Here is an 18,761-nt window from a genome sequence, read left to right as displayed (position 1 = left end):
TACCAAGACTCCAATGCTTAAACGACTGCACTACCCAGGCGACCCTATCATTGTATCACTTTTAAATGTTCAGTAGTATGATGCACATTCACCATTTTAGAACTCTTTTATCTTGCAAAACTGGAACTATACCCATTAAACAACAACTCCCCATGCTACCCTTTTTCTAGTCCCTGGACATCATCTTTCAACTTTCTGTCTCTATGAATTTGACTACTCCAGGTGCCTCATATAAGTGGAATGATACAATATTTGTCTATTTGTGATTTTCTTATTTCACTTAGCATAATGTCTCCAAAGTTTTTCCATGTTGTAGCATGAGTAAGATGTTTCTTCCTTTTTAAGACTGGATAATACTCCATTGTATGTGTAACCCATTTGGTTGATACATTTATCTGTCAATGGACACTTCAGTTGCTTCTATCTTTGGCGCTTGTGAATAATGCTGCTATAAACGTGGGTCTACAAATAATCTCTTTAAGACCCGCCTTCAATTCTTTTGGGCATATGCCTAGAAATGGAATTGCTGGTAATTCTATTTTTAATTTTTTAAGGAACCAACATATTGTTTTCCGTAGGATCTGTGCAATTTTATATTCCCACTAACAGCGTACCGGGGTTCCACTTTATCTCTAACACTTGTTATTTTCTGGTTTTGTTTGTTTTTGATAGTAGCCACCCTAATGAGTTTGAGATGATTGTGTATTATTTATTTTCTGGTAAGTGTTGCTATTAATTACTTTTTACATTCAGAGTGAATTATAAAGGTATTTCCATTTTGTAAAAATTGCATGAATTAACAACCTTTGATTTTTTAGTATTTACCCAATATTGTTTTCTATTACAGCAGGTACTACATTTATTTCAGATGCAGTAGTAAATTGTTTATTGGGATACTAGGTTGATTACTACGATAAATTAGAAGCTTGATGCTGAAGGGTGTTTTGAGTTTTTAGTAAAGCACTGTGAGTATCACAGTAAATATCTTAATAGTTTTTAAGCAGTAAAAGGTGGAAAACCAAGAATTTTCATTCTTAGTAAATGTTAACTGTTAATTTTTTTGATAGACTATTTTTGCTCAGCTTTTATTGACTAAACTTATGTTTACCAGTGTCATTGTAAAAAACAATTTGATTTGAGCTATAATTTATCATAAAATTAATATGCTTAATGTGCATAAGTCAATGATTTTTAATAAATGTATTGAGCTATACTGCCATCACCATGATCCAGTTTAGAACATTTCTATCATCCTAGTAAGATTCCTTGTGACCAGGATCCTTCTGGCTATATAGAATTGTTGGTAAAGGATTTCTTATAACAGGGCTGTATTTATTGCTTCTTTTAAATGAATCCAAATGTCTTTTATCACCCATAGCCTCCTGCATGAAATATACACATTATCAAATACGTAAATTTTATTTAGGGGACTATATGATGATACACATGAAATGTGTTGGAATTTGTACAACTTTTAGCAAGGAAAATCTTGCATCAGAGAAAAAAAATTCCTTCATGTTAATTTTAGAGAGTCCCAATTAAACATTTTTCTGTTTGACTTTAGTTTTTGATATTTTACAGCTGGTTTATTTTCAGTAGACCACAGTGGAAAAGATTGACAAGCTAATGCAAAATGCTTTTAATTATTTCCTGCTCATAGACATCAAAACCTTTTTAGGCAGGTCATGTTTATAGATAATTAAAATGAAAAAGAACTAAATAGAACAGCTTATCATTAATAGAGTAATAAATGCAGTCTTTAGCAAACTTGGTATTTTCCTTTTAGTTCACCAGAGGGCACTCTTTTCTAGTCTATTTTAACTCTGATGTATTGAATTATTATACTTTGAAAGATTTAAGTCCTTTATTGAGATCTAGGTTTGGATTATTTAGAGACTAATGATTGTTTTGTAACTTTCAGTCCATTATTTTTTTTTGTGATCTGGTTTATTAAAACATTAATTAGCATTAAAAAGGACATTATAAATAAACCATTCTTAAATGCTGTAGGTGGTAGTGTATCTGGCATAAAATATCTCTTCAATATATTCTCTTTTTGCCTAACAGCTCTGTAATGTCACTATTTCTGTCTGTTCATGTTAAGGTTTCAGATCGGGTGGAACGACGGCTTCAGGAAATAGAAAGAGAGATGCGCACAGAAAGAGAGCTGGTAGAAAAACGTCAGGATCAGCTGGGACTTATTTCTTTGCAGCTACAGGAGGTTTGTGAAAAATACCTTCTCAGAATGTAAATCTTGAGTTTGGATAGTTATTTAGCCATTGTTAAAATGGTTAGAGTTCCTTGGTCGTTGCATGTATATTTCAGTCCATCTGGGAAGTATATAGCATATAGGTTATCTAGTTCGGTGTATGAAGACAGCCCTACCTGGTTCAAACCCAAAGTCTGCTGCTTGCTGGCTGTGTGACCTTGAGCAAGTTCCTTTGCTTTTCTAGGCCCATTTCCTCTGTGGAAAATGGAAATAATAATAGTATTTACCTAATCATGTTGGTGTGAGGATAAATGAATTAATGCTTATAAAGCACTTAATATAATATCTGGCATACGCTCAAAAATGTTAACTGAAAGTATGATTACTCTGATCAATTTTCCTTGGCATGAACTAGACCAGGGGTCAGCAAACCATGGCCACTGGGCCAAATGTGGCCCATTGCCTATTTTTGTGAATAAAGTTTTATTGGAACAAGCCATTCCATTCATTTACTGTTTGTGGGTGGTTTTTTGACACTGTGGCAGCACTGAGGAGTTGTAAAAGAGACCATACGACCCACAAAGCCTAACATTGACTGTCTGGCCCAACCCCTGGACTAGACTTTGGTCATACAATTCCAAAATTGAGATCACTTACCTTTTAGGTAACTTTTTTATTTTGAAATTTCAGACTTAGGAGGAAGTTGAAAAATTAGAACAAAGGATTTCTGTATACCCTTTACCTAGATTCCTCCAATATTCACATTTTATATGTATGTTATAATAATAATAATAAATAACAGTTATTATATATTACATATATGTATTTTTTTTGAGCTAGTTGCAGACATGATGTAAATACTTTACACCTAAGTAATATGGTGTCATAATCACAGGAAATTAACATTGGATCAATACTATGATATAGTCTATAGTTTTTATTCACATTTTGCCACTAATATCCTTTTCTGGTCCAGGATGTAATACAGGGTCACATATTGCATTTGACCATCGTGTCTCTTTAGTCTCCTTTGATCTGCAACAGTTTTTTCAGTTTTTCTTTGTCATTTATGACCTTGACAACTTTGCAGAGTACTGGCCAGTTATTTTGTAGAAGTCTTGCATTTTGGTTTGTTGATATTGTCTCATGACTAAATTCAGATTATGGACTTTTGGCAGGAAACCCCGAGCTAGAGTTGCATTTCTTCCCCAGGTATCTTATTAGGGGCATATAATGTCCATATGTCCCATTACTGGTGAAAATTAAACATTTGGTTAAGGTGTTGTCTGCCAGGTTTCTCCACTGCAAATTTTACTGTTATGCCTTTTTAAATATTTATTTTATGTGGAGATTCTTTGAAACTTGAAAATAGCTTATTATCGTATTTTCACCCACAGATTTTAGCATTTATTAATATTCTTTAATGAAATAGTTATTACTATAAGTGATGCTAAATGGTGATTTTTTTTTTACACATTCCATCACTTTTTTCTGCATTTATTAATCGGATTCCTACTGTGAGGAAAGGCTTTGCTTTTTTCCCTTAATTAATTAATTAATTAATTGTTGCTGTATATTTGTGAATTCTCATTGTATAACATTGATTATATTTTATTACTATCGTTATAGAAAATTAATTTGTTGAATTTCCCTTTTAATGAGTCTGAGATATATATATAAAGTATAAAAAATTGAAGCAAAACAAGATTTTAAAAAGGATATCTTTTTCTTTTACAAAATTATTTTCTCTAAAAGTGGTGTTCTACAGATGCACTTATGTATGCTTGAAGATCATTGACCCTTATAAATTGATGGATTAAAATTTTTTTAATTATTAGGAGACACTGCCAATTGAAAATTAGGAGCAAAGATGGCAGCCCTGAAATTATAATGTAAGCGATAGAAAATCTACATTTGTTTTCTAAAATTCCGTTTTCCTCCATTTCACAAAAGGAGGCATACCCTTGTAAGTTGGTAATTATTTTGAAGAGGATACTTTGTTGAATAATTAGATATGGCATGTGGGTAGCCTTTTTTTTAAACCTTGATTTTTATACATTTGTTCTCAAAGCAAATTGCATCTGGTGAGCATAAGAATAGACAATTGTTCTTTTTTGCAAGAGAAAATTAGAGAAATTTTCCGTACTTATTTTCTTCTTTCTTTGCAGAATGCACAAAATTACAAAGAAAGAGGGAGAGGAAGATTGCTTCCCACCCCTATTCTTGAGAAACCAGAGCCTGAATATTTGCATTGTAATTGTCAATTTGACTAAAAGCTTGAGCTGTGATTTGGAATTCCATCTCTGACAATACAGTAGAGGATCACTATTGATAAGAAATGTTTAATTTCATATTTTGTTACTTTAATATAAGTGGTGACCTGTATGCTTTTAAAAGGTGGTTTTTGGATTAAACAGTGCAGTGGAAGCCGGAAAGGATTAATTTAGGCTGATACGTTTTCTTACTGCCAAGTTAAGTGGCTTAGGCTGTTCTGGAAAGGTCATGTTTAAGGAGAGGAAGCACTTGCTTTCTTTTCAATATTAAAAAATACTTTTGCAAATACCTATACTGTGTGATGATAGTAATTGATATATTTTGTTTCTGGCTGTGGTGAGAAAATGAGTCTATAGGTGAGTAAGGAGATCGACTTTCAGCCACTGTGCTCTTCTGTCTTCCTAAAATGTGTAATTCAATGTTAATGAAAATTATGACATTTAAAAATTGTTAAGAGATTAGGAGTATTCCTTAAAACTTCCAGGATGTCAGAGATTTCTAGGTTTAATGTCATAGTATGAGGAGGCAATATGTACTTTTGGCTAAAACCTGCTTGTTTTTGGTGATCTAATGAGGTCCTTAGGTCCTTGGAGCTTTATCTGTTATCATTTAATGAAAAACACAGTATTAATCATTGGAAATTGGTTGAGGAACGGCCACTGTCCTCTTCTTGTTTAGAGGTCTTAAGGAATTGTTCACTCTTTAATGTGTTTGTGTGTATTTTTCCCCCTCTTGGTCTAACCAGGAGGGCTGTGGACGCTCTGGAATCTGCTTCCTTTATTGAGTCTCAACTATTCATGTGCTACTGATGTCACATGAATGTCAGATTTTCTTAACTTGATAAGGATCTTCACTGGCCTTCAGACTAAATCGAATGTTATATCTTCGTCTTCATTTGAATTACTTAAGATGAAATACATGAGATAAATGCTGGGTGCATATTTGTATATGCCTTTCAGAACATTTCAAGGCGTATTAAAGTGCTAGTTCTCCCACTTACCCCTCCAATAATAATCCATGCTTACCAGTGATCTAGGGTGAATCAGGTGTCTCAGGGTTTAAAGGTGCTTCATGGAGAAGTCTATGGGGAAGGTGAAGAATGGAATCTTAACTGAAGATGGTGAAGATTAGTGGGGAACTGTTAAGTGTAAGATGAGAGCTCAGCTTAGTGGTTTTTAGTCTATACATCTATGAGAAACCAGATTATATGAGCCTCTTCAATAATGTTAAAGCCTTGGACAGAAAAGTTAAAGTGATTGATAGATTTTTTTCCGATATTTTTCTTCATCTTTTGGCATCTGTACCAATTGTGATAAACCTAATGAAGAAATAGCTATTTTTTCCTTCCCAGAAATGTCACTGTGGCTCCAGAGATGCTGAGTAATATGGATATTTCACCTAAGAAAAGCCTTGGGTACAGTTTATAAATGTATTTAGTTTGGACTCATTACGGGAGAAGCTTCTAAGCAAGCCAAGAATGTTTTCCTAATGTCCACTTAATAGCTTTAGCATCTCCTTTGAGACTTCTATGTCAGTTCAGAGGAGAATCTAGTCAGGCAAATGTTCTAAGGTGGCCTCATTAACCCCTTCCTTTTGAGACTCTCCTACTTGGTTTGGATTGACAAGGAGGCCTTTCTGAGACTGGTAGATTTTGGGCTTCACTTATCTTTCCAAGGCTGAATTGTATAACTTTCGCTTGGCACTTTACCCTCCTGTTTCCATAGTCAGTGCCCCGACACTTTCACATATTTATTTCATAGTACAAGCATCTCCTTCTCCACCGATGTTACTTGATGCCTTTTATATAAATGCCCAATAAATCAGTCTGACGTTGACCAGCCCAGTAGTCTCCCTGGGCTTTGGGAAAGACCAGTAGAATATATAAGTCAATGGGAGTTTAAAATACAAGCTCAGTGGAAAGCATGAGGAAGGCCCAGAAGATGCACATTATTTTCCCAATCCTTGGGACATGAGCTCTAGAATGTGGTCCTTTTTTAAGCCCTGGTGACCAGGTGGAATGTAGCAAGCACTGAGTAACACAGTAAGGGTGACATGCAGGACCTTCAGACTACCAGTGGCCTGAAAGAGTATCACAACAGGATGACTATACATGTACTATTCTATAGGAAAATGTGTATAGCTGGGGAAAATTCTAGAACTCCTGCCCTACTGTTTATTCTTCATGGAATGGAGCCGTGTGTGTAGGATAAATCTGAGCCTTATTTTAAGACCTGGTTTTTATTCTTTTAATAAACCCTAATCCCATCTACTATTTTTCTCCTTTTGCAACAATAGGTGTTTTCTCTTCAGTGTTCAGTTTCTAGTGATCTATTTTACATGCGTTTTTTTTTGTCCCAGGTTATTACTAATTACTATTTCTTGATACTGAATTATACTCGTTTTGAACATTTTGCATTTTTAACATTTGACATAGTTTGCACTTAATAAATATTTGTCAAATGCTAAGTAGTGACCACATTCATACATTGTTTTAATCCACTGCTTAACTAGTTTTATTTCTCACATAATTTTTTCTTTTAACATTTTCATTATTTAGTATGAAAAATATTTAATCATATATAACTTAAACGTATAACTAAATGTGATCATATCATAAATGCTCATACATTCTCTTTTTAATGCAGCTTTGTTTATTTGCTTGGCTCATATTCCCTCCCCATCTCTTCTGTATTTTCTGATCATCAACCATTAACCCCACTCCTTAAGAAAAAGGAACCAGTGTGAATAGCCTGGGAGAGATCCCTTTATATTTTCCTTAATCATTACTCCTAATTATCCTAGATAGATGTATATGGACCTCATATACCTTTGCAAATATAGGACTTTTTTGTATGTTTCATTTTAATAACATGGGATCACATTTGATACACACACACAATTCTGCTCTTTGCTTTTTCCTCTCATCAGTACTTTCTGGAAATTCCTTGAACTAGCTGGTGTGGTTCAAACTTAATTTTTTATTACCACAGGTAGATTTTTATTATAATAGAGGCTATCAGATTATATTTCCAAAAGGTTCTAACCTTTTACATTTCTGTTAGTAAAATGGTTGAAAATGTCCCTTTTCCCTACATTCTTCGTAATTTTTGCCAGGCTCATGGGTATAAAGTGTTAACTCATTTTTATATTTATTTGCATTTCTCTGTTAGTGAATTTGAACATCTTTTCACATATTTTTTGGCAGTTTGCATTTGTGCCTATACAGATAGCTTGTTTATCATTTGTTCATTTGAAAATATTGGATTATTGTGTTTTCCCTCAGGAATTTTACCTTTTTAATGGCACGAGGAAGGAATCTGTTATTTTTTATCTGACTAATGAGTTGCCTCAGCATCATTTTTGAATAATTTGTTCTTTTCTGTCTGATTTAAATGCCACTTCTGTTATATATCTAGTTTCCCATGATATCTCTCTGGTTCTTTATGCTTTTCTATTGATCTGTTTGTCTGCCCCTAAACTGATATAATTTTATCTCCATTATTATTGCTTTCTTTATATTTTGGTAAATGATAATGAAAATCTCTTGTCATGTTCTTTGAAAAATCCTGCTGGCATTTTGGTTGTAATTCTATTGACTACATAGATTAATTTGAAGAGAGGTGTTTTCTAATGTTCTTCAATAATGTTTTGTAATTGTATCTAAAGGTCTTACACAACTTTTGTTAGACTTATTCCTAGGTATCGTAGGGTTTTGCTATTGTGAATGGAATATTTTCTTTTATCACATCTCTGATTGGTTATCTGTAGTATATAGGAGTGCAATTGGTTTTATATGTGGTTCTTGTATGCAACAATTTTGCTTAATCTCCTTTTATAATTTGTTAAACAGCTTTCATGTATTACTGTCATGTACTATATACTGTGTAGATAATCATATATGAAATGAAAGGCAATTTAGTCTCTAACTTTATAATTCTTTTTCATTGCTTTATTGCACTGGCTAGAAACTCAAGTGCAATGTTGAATAGAAACAAAGATAGCAAGAATTCATGCCTTATTCCTGTTTTTATAGGGATGCTTCTGAAGTGTTAATCTTGTTGCATGTTGTTTGCTCCCAGTTTTTTCAGTGCTATCCTTTATCAGATTAAGAACATTGCCTTCTATTCCTAGGTTTCCAAGAGTTGTTTCTGTTTGTTTGCTTCTTTTTAAAAAAATTATGAGGCGTTGTGGAATTTATCAAGTACTCTTTCTGCTTGCTATATTTTTCTTTTGATATTGAAATATGGTTGATTTTATCAATAGATATAGACCCCTCCTAGCATTTATTTGGTCATAATGTATTGTTTTTATACATTGCTGAGTTAATTTGCTAGTGTTTTCTTAGAATTTTAATATTTATGTTTATGATTGAGGGCTTATAATTTTCTTTGTACTGCTCTTTTTGGTTTTGGAAGCAAGGTTACATTATCATAAATGAATACATTTCATCATAAAATGAATTAGGTAGATTTTTTTTTTCTATTTTCTGGCTCTGTTTAAGAGAGGGATTGCCTATTTCTTGAATATTTGTTAAAACTCACCCATAAAAACATTTGTGCCTGTTATCTTTTTGGTGGCTGAGGTTTTCAATTTTTTTTTTTTAAGATTTTTATTTATTTGAGAGAGAGAGAGAGAGCAGAGGGAGAGGCAGAGGGAAAAGCAGACTCCCCGCTGATAAAGGAACCTGATCATGACCTGAGCCTAAGGCAGATGCTTAACCGATTGAGCCACCCAAGCACCCCATTTTTTTTCTTTTTTGTTTGTTTGTTTTTGGTTTATATAGCTTTTTTATTTTTAAAGTCTGTTTGGTAATTCATGATTTCTTATGTTATCCATTTTGCCTGGCAAGCATAGCCCTGATTTATTATTTTTAAATCTTTCTCTGAAGCTCAAATATTACTTACTCCTTTTTCTTATTAGTATTGCTAGATATACGATTTTTTCATTTTGACTAGCTTTATTACTCCATCAACTTCTTTCTTTAGCTGTATTACTTTTTTCTTCCTTTTCTTGTTTTTAGGATTACTCTGTTTTGGTTCTTAGACTTGCAAGTTGAAACATTAGCTGATTTTTCTGTTTTTAAAAATTACTGCGAATTTTCACTAAATTACTGTATATTTTGATATGCTATTCTTTTATGGTGGCTTGTTTCTAAATCTTTTATGATTTTTTAAATGGTTTTCTGTATAACTTATTTAGGTATGCCTTTTGAAAAATCCAGATGTGTGTATGCTTATGTAACTCTTTTTATTATTAATTTTTAATTCTTTTGAAATTTGTCGAAACTTCCATTTTGACACCTGGTACCATGATCAGTCTTTTGGGTAAATATGTGAGTACAAAAATTTAATACATTTGCAATTTAGCATATGACACACATACATACACACTCCTATAAATTTAGTAAGTCAGGTTTGTAAATAGTGTTCTGTTCTTTTGTATTCTTATTAAATATGTGTGTGTGAAGCCTCTCAGTTTAATAAGGATTGTTAATTTCTCTCTGGCTTTTTTTTAGTTTTTTTTTAGTTTTAGTTTTGCTGTATTTTATGACTGGTTTCATGGATAAGAATTAATTGCTTCTTGGTCAATTATTTTTTAATCTGTACTGTTCCTCTTGATATTAGCATTCTTTGAGTTACTGTTTTCTTGGCATATGATTTTTCTGCTATATTTTAATCCTTCCTTTGTAGCTTATTTTTGTATGTTTCTTATAAACGCCTTATAGCTGGGCTTTAAAAATCTCATTTGATAAGTTATGTCTTTTAATGGCTGGCTTAGTCAGTTTATACTTAAAATTATTGATGCATTTGGAAATGTTTTTATCCTTTTATTTGTTTTTTTAACATCTCTTCTTTTTTTGTTGTTGGTTTTCTTTTCCCTCCCTTTTTTTTTTTGTACTGGGTTGAAATGTGTTATATATTCATTTTTATACTTCTAGCTTTGATTATATTTCCATTTTTAGATGGTTATTCTCAAATTTTAAACATTGCATCTATAACAACAAATTGTTCTAAGAAGTCTGTGCTCTAAGCTCAGTGATTTCCTCTCCATGTCTTATCAGAACATTTTTCTTCTGACCCTCAGCAAACTTCTGTCTTCTCATCCTTCAGGTTTAATTGTTGCCACCACTTTAGAGAGAACTGCCCTGCTCCTCCCTTTCCTAAATAGCTCTTTTTCTGGAATGCCTGGGTGGCTCATTTTGTTGAGTGTCCAACTCTTGATTTTGGCTCAGGTCATGATCCTCAGGGTCCTGAGATCAAGCCCTGAGTGGAGCTCAGTGCTCAGCAGGGAGTCTACTTGAAATTTTCTCCCTCTGTCTCTCCCCACCAAATAAATAAATAAATCTTTAAAAAATAACATAAAATATTTCTTTTCTACCCCATTGTTTTCTTTTCTTTTCTTTTTTTTTTTTTTAAAGATTTTATTTATTTATTTGACAGAGATAGAGACAGCCAGCGAGAGAGGGAACACAAGCAGGGGGAGTGGGAGAGGAAGAAGCAGGCTCATAGCGGAAGAGCCTGGTGTGGGGCTCGCTCCCATAACGCTGGGATCACGCCCTGAGCCAAAGGCAGATGCTTAACCGCTGTGCCACCCAGGCGCCCCTACCCCATTGTTTTCTATCATATCATATTACCTTATCTTTTCATTGCACTTAACACCACCTATAATTGTTTGTTTATGTTATTGTATGTCTTCCCCACTAAAATGGGAACTCTGTTGGCAGGAACTTTGTCCATCACACCTGTTTTCTGGGGCATGTAATGCAGTGTTTATCCCACAGCAGACGTCTGTGAATAGTTGTGGAAGGCATGACCATTGTTTTCACATGTGAGTGACCATTTGGCTGCATGTAACGCTCTTGGTTAAAAAAAACAAGTGTTTTTCTCTCTTCATGGTTTACCTGTGTTGTATTATCTTACTGCTCTTATTCCTGCAGAGAAGAAAGTGAGTGTTAACATATTTTAACCTCTTTGAAGTTGAATACGTAGCAGTTTAAATGATTTGACTGAAATTTCACAAGCATTCTTCAAGAATTAAGGCAATCACAATTAAATTTTAACTCTTTAGAAAGTATATTTTGATATGGTACTTTACTGTTTTTCACATTATATTGGGAATTTAGGACAGCTAAATTTCTGATTTCTTAATGGATAACAGATGAAGTTAGAAAAAAAATTCAGACTAGAACTGCTCAGATATATGAATTCTGAAAGTAGTATCTCTTTAAAATGTTAACTATGGATTTCCAAAACAATGTTAATTCAACTGTGAGGATGTGAATGAACCAACACCTCATGGAGTTGTTCCCATTATGGGTCAATATCAAAGGCTGATTGATCTTGGTTTGGAGACATAACAAATAATGGACAGAAAAGACTTAAGAGATACAGTTATTTCCTTTGTAATTTTCAGAATGTTTGAAATTTCTTTTAATAAATGTTTTTCACATAATTTATACTACATTTTTCAAATTTAGTTAAAAGTCTTGGGAGAATACTCAAAAATAGGAAATTACTACCTTTTTTTGACCACTAGTCGTCAGTATTGAACCATCAATTGTGACCCAGCAGGCATCCTTCAAGAAAGTTGCTAAACTTTCTTGAAAATTGATTATAATATATATATCTCTCAACTATTAGGACTCCCTGAAAGTATACTTGGCACAAACATTGCAACGAAAGGAGAATATAATTATCTAACTATTGCTTATGGAAATTTAAATTTGAAACAGTGTTGTTTTCTACTGCTGAAAAATAAAATATGACACATTGAGTATTATGTATTAAGACATCTGTTATATTTAACACTAAAACTATCATTTTTATGCCTTTTTGTTGGACTTTCTTTCATGTTTCCTATTTAGAGTTACAGTCCCTCCCTCCCACCCTCCCTCCCTCTGTGGAAAAAATCTTTTTATGTATAGTAAAACAATTAGAGACTATAATTTGATATGAGAGTTTCTGTCACTGGAATCATGTATTCTCATGCCCTTGTCCGTGGGTCCTGTATCTAATCCATACAGGAATGTCCCAAAGATACTTTCTCTACATTTTTATCTTATATAGATCCAAACTCTTTCTCCTAATTATCATTTTCTTCTCCTTAATCATTACTGCCTTTGTACCTTGTTGTCCACCCAACCCAGTTACAGTCATTTTCCACTGGTGTTCTCATGTTCGATTTTCCTTTGTGTAATCTTGTCTGTTTGTGTTTCTTTTACATGATAAAAAAAACAGTTTTTGTAGCTGTATGACTCCCTGCATTTCTAGTTAATTTACATTTGTATTCAATACCCTAGGGTTTTTGTTTTTGTTTTTGTTTTGGTAAATACTGAAGCTGTGGTATTTATTATTTATTACTCAAGAAATAAGAAATTGCTTAGGTTTTTCTAACATCTCTTATGGTCAAGGTAGAACACTATTTACACCTATAACCTTATGTCATCATTCCATGGGCTTATTTGGCAGTGAAAAAAAGTTGTTCAGTTTCTTATTTTTCATCTGAGATAGAGATCCTTAAGCACTGTTAGCCAATATCAGACTTGGATGGGAATCAAGTTAGAGTGGTGCTGTGATTTAAAGCCACAAAGCCTGGGCAGACTTGGGTTGCTGGAGCTCCATTTCCTGTTCTTTCCCCTCCTGACCTGGGAACTTGTATAGAAGGTGCCAAACTGTGTCTTTTTGTGTGGTTCAGCCTATTAAGTAGCTCCTGTGATTATTTCTTCTAAAAGGATGGATACTCAATCTTGATGACAAAAACAATGTTAACTTTATATTTAAAAAATTTTATGTGGTTCGTTTATGTTCTTGCCTTTGCCATTTCTCTCACCCTTCATATGCTGTCCATCATTAAATTCTGTCAGCTCTATTTATTTATTTTTAAAGGTTTTATTTATTCACTTTAGAGAATAGATGGCGGGAGAGAGAAAGAGCACATGCAGGAGGAAGAGCAGAGGAAGAGGGGCAAGCAGACTCCATGCTGAGCGGACACAGGGCTTGATCCCATGACCCTGACATCATGACCTGAGCCAAAATCAAGAGTCAGATGCTTAACTGACTGAGCCACCCAGGCACCACATCAGCAGTATTTGAATTGATCACTCATCACCCCCTGTATCACTACTACTCTCATCTATCCTCCTGTCTCTATTTTCCCTGCTTGGGCTAGTGCAGTAGCCAGCCCAGTTGCTCCCATTCTTACCTTCCTACAGTCTTTTCCCCACAGAATCAGATAGTGCCACATCATTCTTCAGAACCCTTCAGTGGTTTCCTTATCATATTCAGAATGAAATGTAAAATCCTTAGGCTACAAGACCCGTCTCTTATGGTTCCTGCATGCTCACTCCCCTAATTCTCTGTCATTCTTCTTGTCCACTCTAGGCCAACTACACTTGCCTTCTTGCTTTTCCACAGACATGCCAGGCACCCTCCTGCTTTTGGACATTTGTACTTTCCATTTCCAGAGCCAGGAATTTTCAGCTCTGGAAACAGTTGCATTGCTGTTTACCCTCATGTCATTCAGAGCCCTACTTCAGCAAGGCCTTATTAACTATTCTAGATAAACCCATTCTTTACTCCTGAGCCCCTTATACAGCCATATATATATTTTTTTTATTAGCACTTTTTATTACTTGTCATTTGCCCCCTGATCAGAATGCAGGCTTTGTGAAGGCAAGGCACATTGCTCACTGCTGTATCTAGAGCACCTAGAGCTATGGCTGGCATGGAATAAGGGCCCAATAAGTGTTTCTTGGAGGAAGGGATGAATAAATATTGTCTACTATGAAGTCAGAACTATACATAGTAAAATATTCATCCTATACCCTCACATACTTAGTATATGCCAGGTATGATGCTGCAGACTAGAGATTTAATGGTACTTAAAGCATTGTCTTGACTTTGAGGGACTCCCAGTTTAGCTGAGAAAGAAATGTTAACAATCTTTGTAATTCACTAAGGGCATTATTTCAGTTTTGAAATAGGCTTCAGAGGAGCCCAGAGGGGAAATAGTTATATCTTCTTAACCCTTTGGGAAAATTTGGGTGGAAGAAGTGGGATTTTTGCTGAGACTTTGTGTTTTCAAATCATTTTAGGCATTTCTTTTATGAATGTGATTCTACCCCATTGCTTATTGCTACGTGATACTACATGTAGCCGAAATACATATTTAAAGTCTGACTCACTATAGTTTTGATTTACAGTATTGTTCTCTGTCTTTTTATACCATGTTAATTATTTTCTTCTCTTTTTTATGTTTGTTACCTGTGGATTACTTATTTTTTTACAAGGATAAAGTAAACACTTTTCTGTAAGGTTGTGAAAGAACCATTAATGTTACCATGCTGATAAAAAGGAAAGAGATGGAAAAGAATGATTGTCTATTATGGGATTTGTCTTTCAAAGCTGGTTGAACACTATTTGGCACAGCTTGAAATGTGCAGGTCCAAGATATATTATGTTCTCCAGTCTTCTTCCTTAGTCTTTTTCTTGATTTACCTCTTTGCCTCCTGCACCCCACCCCTGCTGATTTAACCTGTAAGTCTGTTTTATTAGGCTTTGATCATTTCAGATGACACTAAAACCCTTTTAATATTTTTTTCTGTGGAAAATATATTTTTTCCCCCAAAACTCCTTGTAGAAGAGAAGCTGGAAGAGATCTTGTATATTGTCTCTTTCAACCTTGTACTCACTCAGTACTTGAATTTCCATTCACAGAGCAAACTTCCCATGTGGTTCATGCATATTATATGCAGTTTGCACAAGCCATGTTCCCTTTCTTTTACTGGGAAATAGTGATAGGAATAGCTGGCTGGATTAAGGAATATTCCAGATCATATATTTCAGGAGCCTCCTATTTAATATTGACAAAACAAAAGTTGAAAGTATAGAACTGTATCCTATATCATTAGAGAAGTAAACTGCCAAGTGTTAGCATGCTAGGGAAGGTTTTTGGGTTCCTTTGAAGGGTGCAGTTTTATGAGATGATGTGTAGATGTCAGTTGTCCTGAGATTCATAAAATCTCATTTCTGTATAATTAACACTTATGTCATCTCTTCTTAGGCTTTTTACTCTATTAAGAAAATATTACCTAAGGGTATTAATTATTAAATGTTTGCAGTGTACTTTCTATCCCCTTTCACCTCTCCATTTCAGTGATCTTTCGTCAAAATCCTCCAGCGTGTGTAACATATTTTTTTATTATTCACATGTTTTTGAATAAGGTGTGTTTTTCAGGATGTCTTCCTGGGTTGATCAGTTTGCTGGTAGCTTCTTTGTTCCTGTCCTCATTGAAGTTAGTCCTCATATAATTGTTTTGTTCTACTTTTTTCCCCCCCTGATCATTTGCTCTCTAGGTTCTTGAAGAGTCATTTATTTTCTCTAAAATGGCAATTATGGCTTCTGACTCCTTTCTTTATTTCACCTATTCTTTAAGTGTGTGTATAGATGTTCTTGTAAAGCGCCTCAGAATGTGTTTGGAAATAGTTGAGGTTTGCTTTATGAATAACTACTCTTATTGCTGCTGTGAGTTGCATTTAAGTCTGACACATTTTATGTTCATACCATATCTGACTAGATCTTAAAGTGTTGTTTAATCACATTTATTTTGCTGTGTGTACTTACTTGTTCTTGCTAATATTGTCATTGTAAACTATAACAAATAAGGCTAGCATGAATCTGTGCGAGTCCCTTTGTGTAGCACCATATGCACATAGACATTTAATGCTGCTAATGCTGTGATGATGATGAAAAATGTCTGTGCTCTTGTTGACTGAACAGCTGCCTGACAATAGCCTGAGATTTTCTGAGTGCAGGACTTGTTTGATTTCTACTTTGTGCTTTTCTTGAAGAGTATAATGTTTCTATCTACATTTTCAGTGAATTTATCCTAGACCATCTGTTTATAAAGCCCTTTTCCATCATTATCAATTAATATTTATTGGGCAACTACTGAGTGCATAGTAATGTTGTGTAAACGGAGACCACTGCTACAGATAGACATATTCATTGACTTGGTACTGTTTTATTTTGATTAGAAAATAGTGAAAAAAAAATCCAAACGCATAAAATAACATCCTCTAACTCTAAACAATGAAAGGTGGTGTATGTTTACAGGGCATATTGCTCAAATACGTATAAAATTTTATTTTATTTTATTTTATTTTTAAACTTGAGAAATTTTAAATTAAATTTTTGTAATTATCTATGATCTTCTGTTTGTCAACAATTCTAACTCAGAGGTCCTGTATTTAGAAAGTCAAATGAAGTATCCTATTGCTCAGGGGTTTCTAATAAAACTCTCGAGTGTCCTTTTTCAAAGAGGAAACTACTCAGATAAAAACAGACCCTCCACTAAGAGCCTTTGCTTTTTGATTTTGAAGGAAATCCTGGAAAGTGCACTTGTTGGGCTCACATTTAACTTTACTTGCAAGATTTTTCTTAAGTAAAAGATTGCATAAAAATAAAATCTGTTCCAGTAAAAGCAGTGGCATTTTAGGGAATAATACTCATTACCATTGTTGCTTTTGAATTAAAGAAGGCAGAAGACTTGTATGTCTTTTTAGCAAACCAACTTTGTAGGCAGTAATTAAGGTTTTGTTTTGCAGATTGGCAAATTTAATAACATTTAAAGAATGAAATCCTGACAGTAGTCAATAGGGGTTTTACCTTTGAGTTATTTTTATAGTCCTGGTAGATCTTGCTGATTCATCCAGGGTCTCTGGCCTAGTTAGTCTTCCATGTGGCCTTTGGCTAAGGTTTAGGGTAAAGACTATGACCATGGAACAGAGCAAAGGGAATTGGCTCTCATGGTGATTGAACCCATGACCTTGGTTGGCTTCATTGGCAAAGGGTGCCCCAGCCAGTCACAGACTCCATAAATATGGACGTAGTAGAAACAGTAAATTTCCTATTCATTGGGGGAAAATAGGTCAGTAATAAGTGACCATCTATCCTACCACAATAATTTCTATAAAAGCTCTTCAGATTCCTGAAAAAATAAACACCTTAGCATAAGAAGACAAAAAAGAAAAAAAAATAGACATCGGGGCCATTCTCAAAGAGAAGCTTTAAGTTTTATGTTTCAAAACCTCAGGTATCTTTCAAAAACATCATTAAGGATTACAATTATCATCAGAAGTAATACCAATGTACTTAACTACTGATAAATCTTACTTAACTGTGTGATATTTGATATTACTCTGCCTTTTGAAAAGCAGGAATGGCTGTATCTTGTGACTCCACACACAGTGTGCTTACCACTTCCATCTGGAAAATACACATAATTCAACTGGCAGCAGGTTTTTAGAATTTCTCCCTCACTTTGGTATCCCAAAATCTGTATGCTGGTATAGTAGTAATGATCATTATTGGATTTTCTTTGTACTTTATCATGCAATTCTATTTTAACTTACTAACCTTTTTATTTTTTTTTTTAGTGGTAGTTGTTTATATAGCATTTTGTTCCTTGGTTATGACTGAAAAATAAATTTCTTTGAACAATTAAGTAAAATCTAGCTATTTTTGAGTTATATACTGGTTCAGAGATTTAGAATATGAATGCATTGTTTTCTGCCTTGAAAAGAAACCTAATTTTTTTTGTTTTGTTTTGTTTGGTTTTTTGTTGGCACAGATAATCCCCAACTGGATGAACTTAAAGGCTAAAATTTTCCATGACTTTAGCTAGTTCTCATGTGGGAGGAATCTCTAACTTGATTTAGGAAAAAACAAAATTTAGAAATTCACAGAGCTTGACAGAAATAAAATCTATGTTAATTTAAGTGAGTAGTATTAGTTCAAGCAATAAAATCCTGCTGCATTATGCATATATCTTTTCAAAATATGTATTATTCTATTGATATTTGATGGTTTTAGAGTTGTGATTTAGGTTTTCAAAAGAGAATTTTGGAAATAGACACCAGATTTCTATCTTTTAAAAAAATCTCAATTAACTATGTTTATTACAGTATTTTATACATATTAAGTACTTAATAATGTTTTTTCTTGATTTGAAATATAACAAATGTTCTTAAAGCTATTTAAAATTTTTAATATACATAAATATAAACTTTTAACTTTATAGTTCATGTTGTCTCATTTGGATCAGAAGTGCATTATATTGTGAAGCTTAAAATATTTGCTGACTTTTATTTTGTACCTACGTGAAGAATTTAATTATAAAATATAGTCAAGTGAGCAATGAAGCAATGAAAAGACATAGAGGAAATTTAAAGGCATATTGTTAAGTGGGAGAATAATCTGAAAAGACTACATACTGTAT

The 18,761-nt window shown here is 33.7% G+C and overlaps 1 protein-coding gene across 9 annotated transcripts in view; it reads left to right on the top strand.

Moving 5' to 3' along the window:
* CEP128 (centrosomal protein 128) overlaps positions 1-18,761 on the top strand; it is a 396,639-nt gene that overhangs the window by 59,325 nt on the left and 318,553 nt on the right. For 8 of the 9 annotated variants that reach the window (XM_034642093.1, XM_034642096.1, XM_034642091.1 and 5 more), the window contains one exon: positions 2,105-2,221. In XM_034642093.1, the coding sequence (XP_034497984.1) occupies positions 2,105-2,221 (117 nt within the window). Of the gene's footprint in view, positions 1-537; positions 720-2,104; positions 2,222-18,761 lie in introns of those variants that run through there. The other variant, XM_034642099.1, reaches the window with a different exon arrangement.

The sequence above is a fragment of the Ailuropoda melanoleuca genome, chromosome 14 (genome assembly GCF_002007445.2).
Source record: "Ailuropoda melanoleuca isolate Jingjing chromosome 14, ASM200744v2, whole genome shotgun sequence".
Lineage (NCBI taxonomy): Eukaryota > Metazoa > Chordata > Mammalia > Carnivora > Ursidae > Ailuropoda > Ailuropoda melanoleuca.
This window is presented reverse-complemented; position numbering and strand designations above follow the sequence as displayed.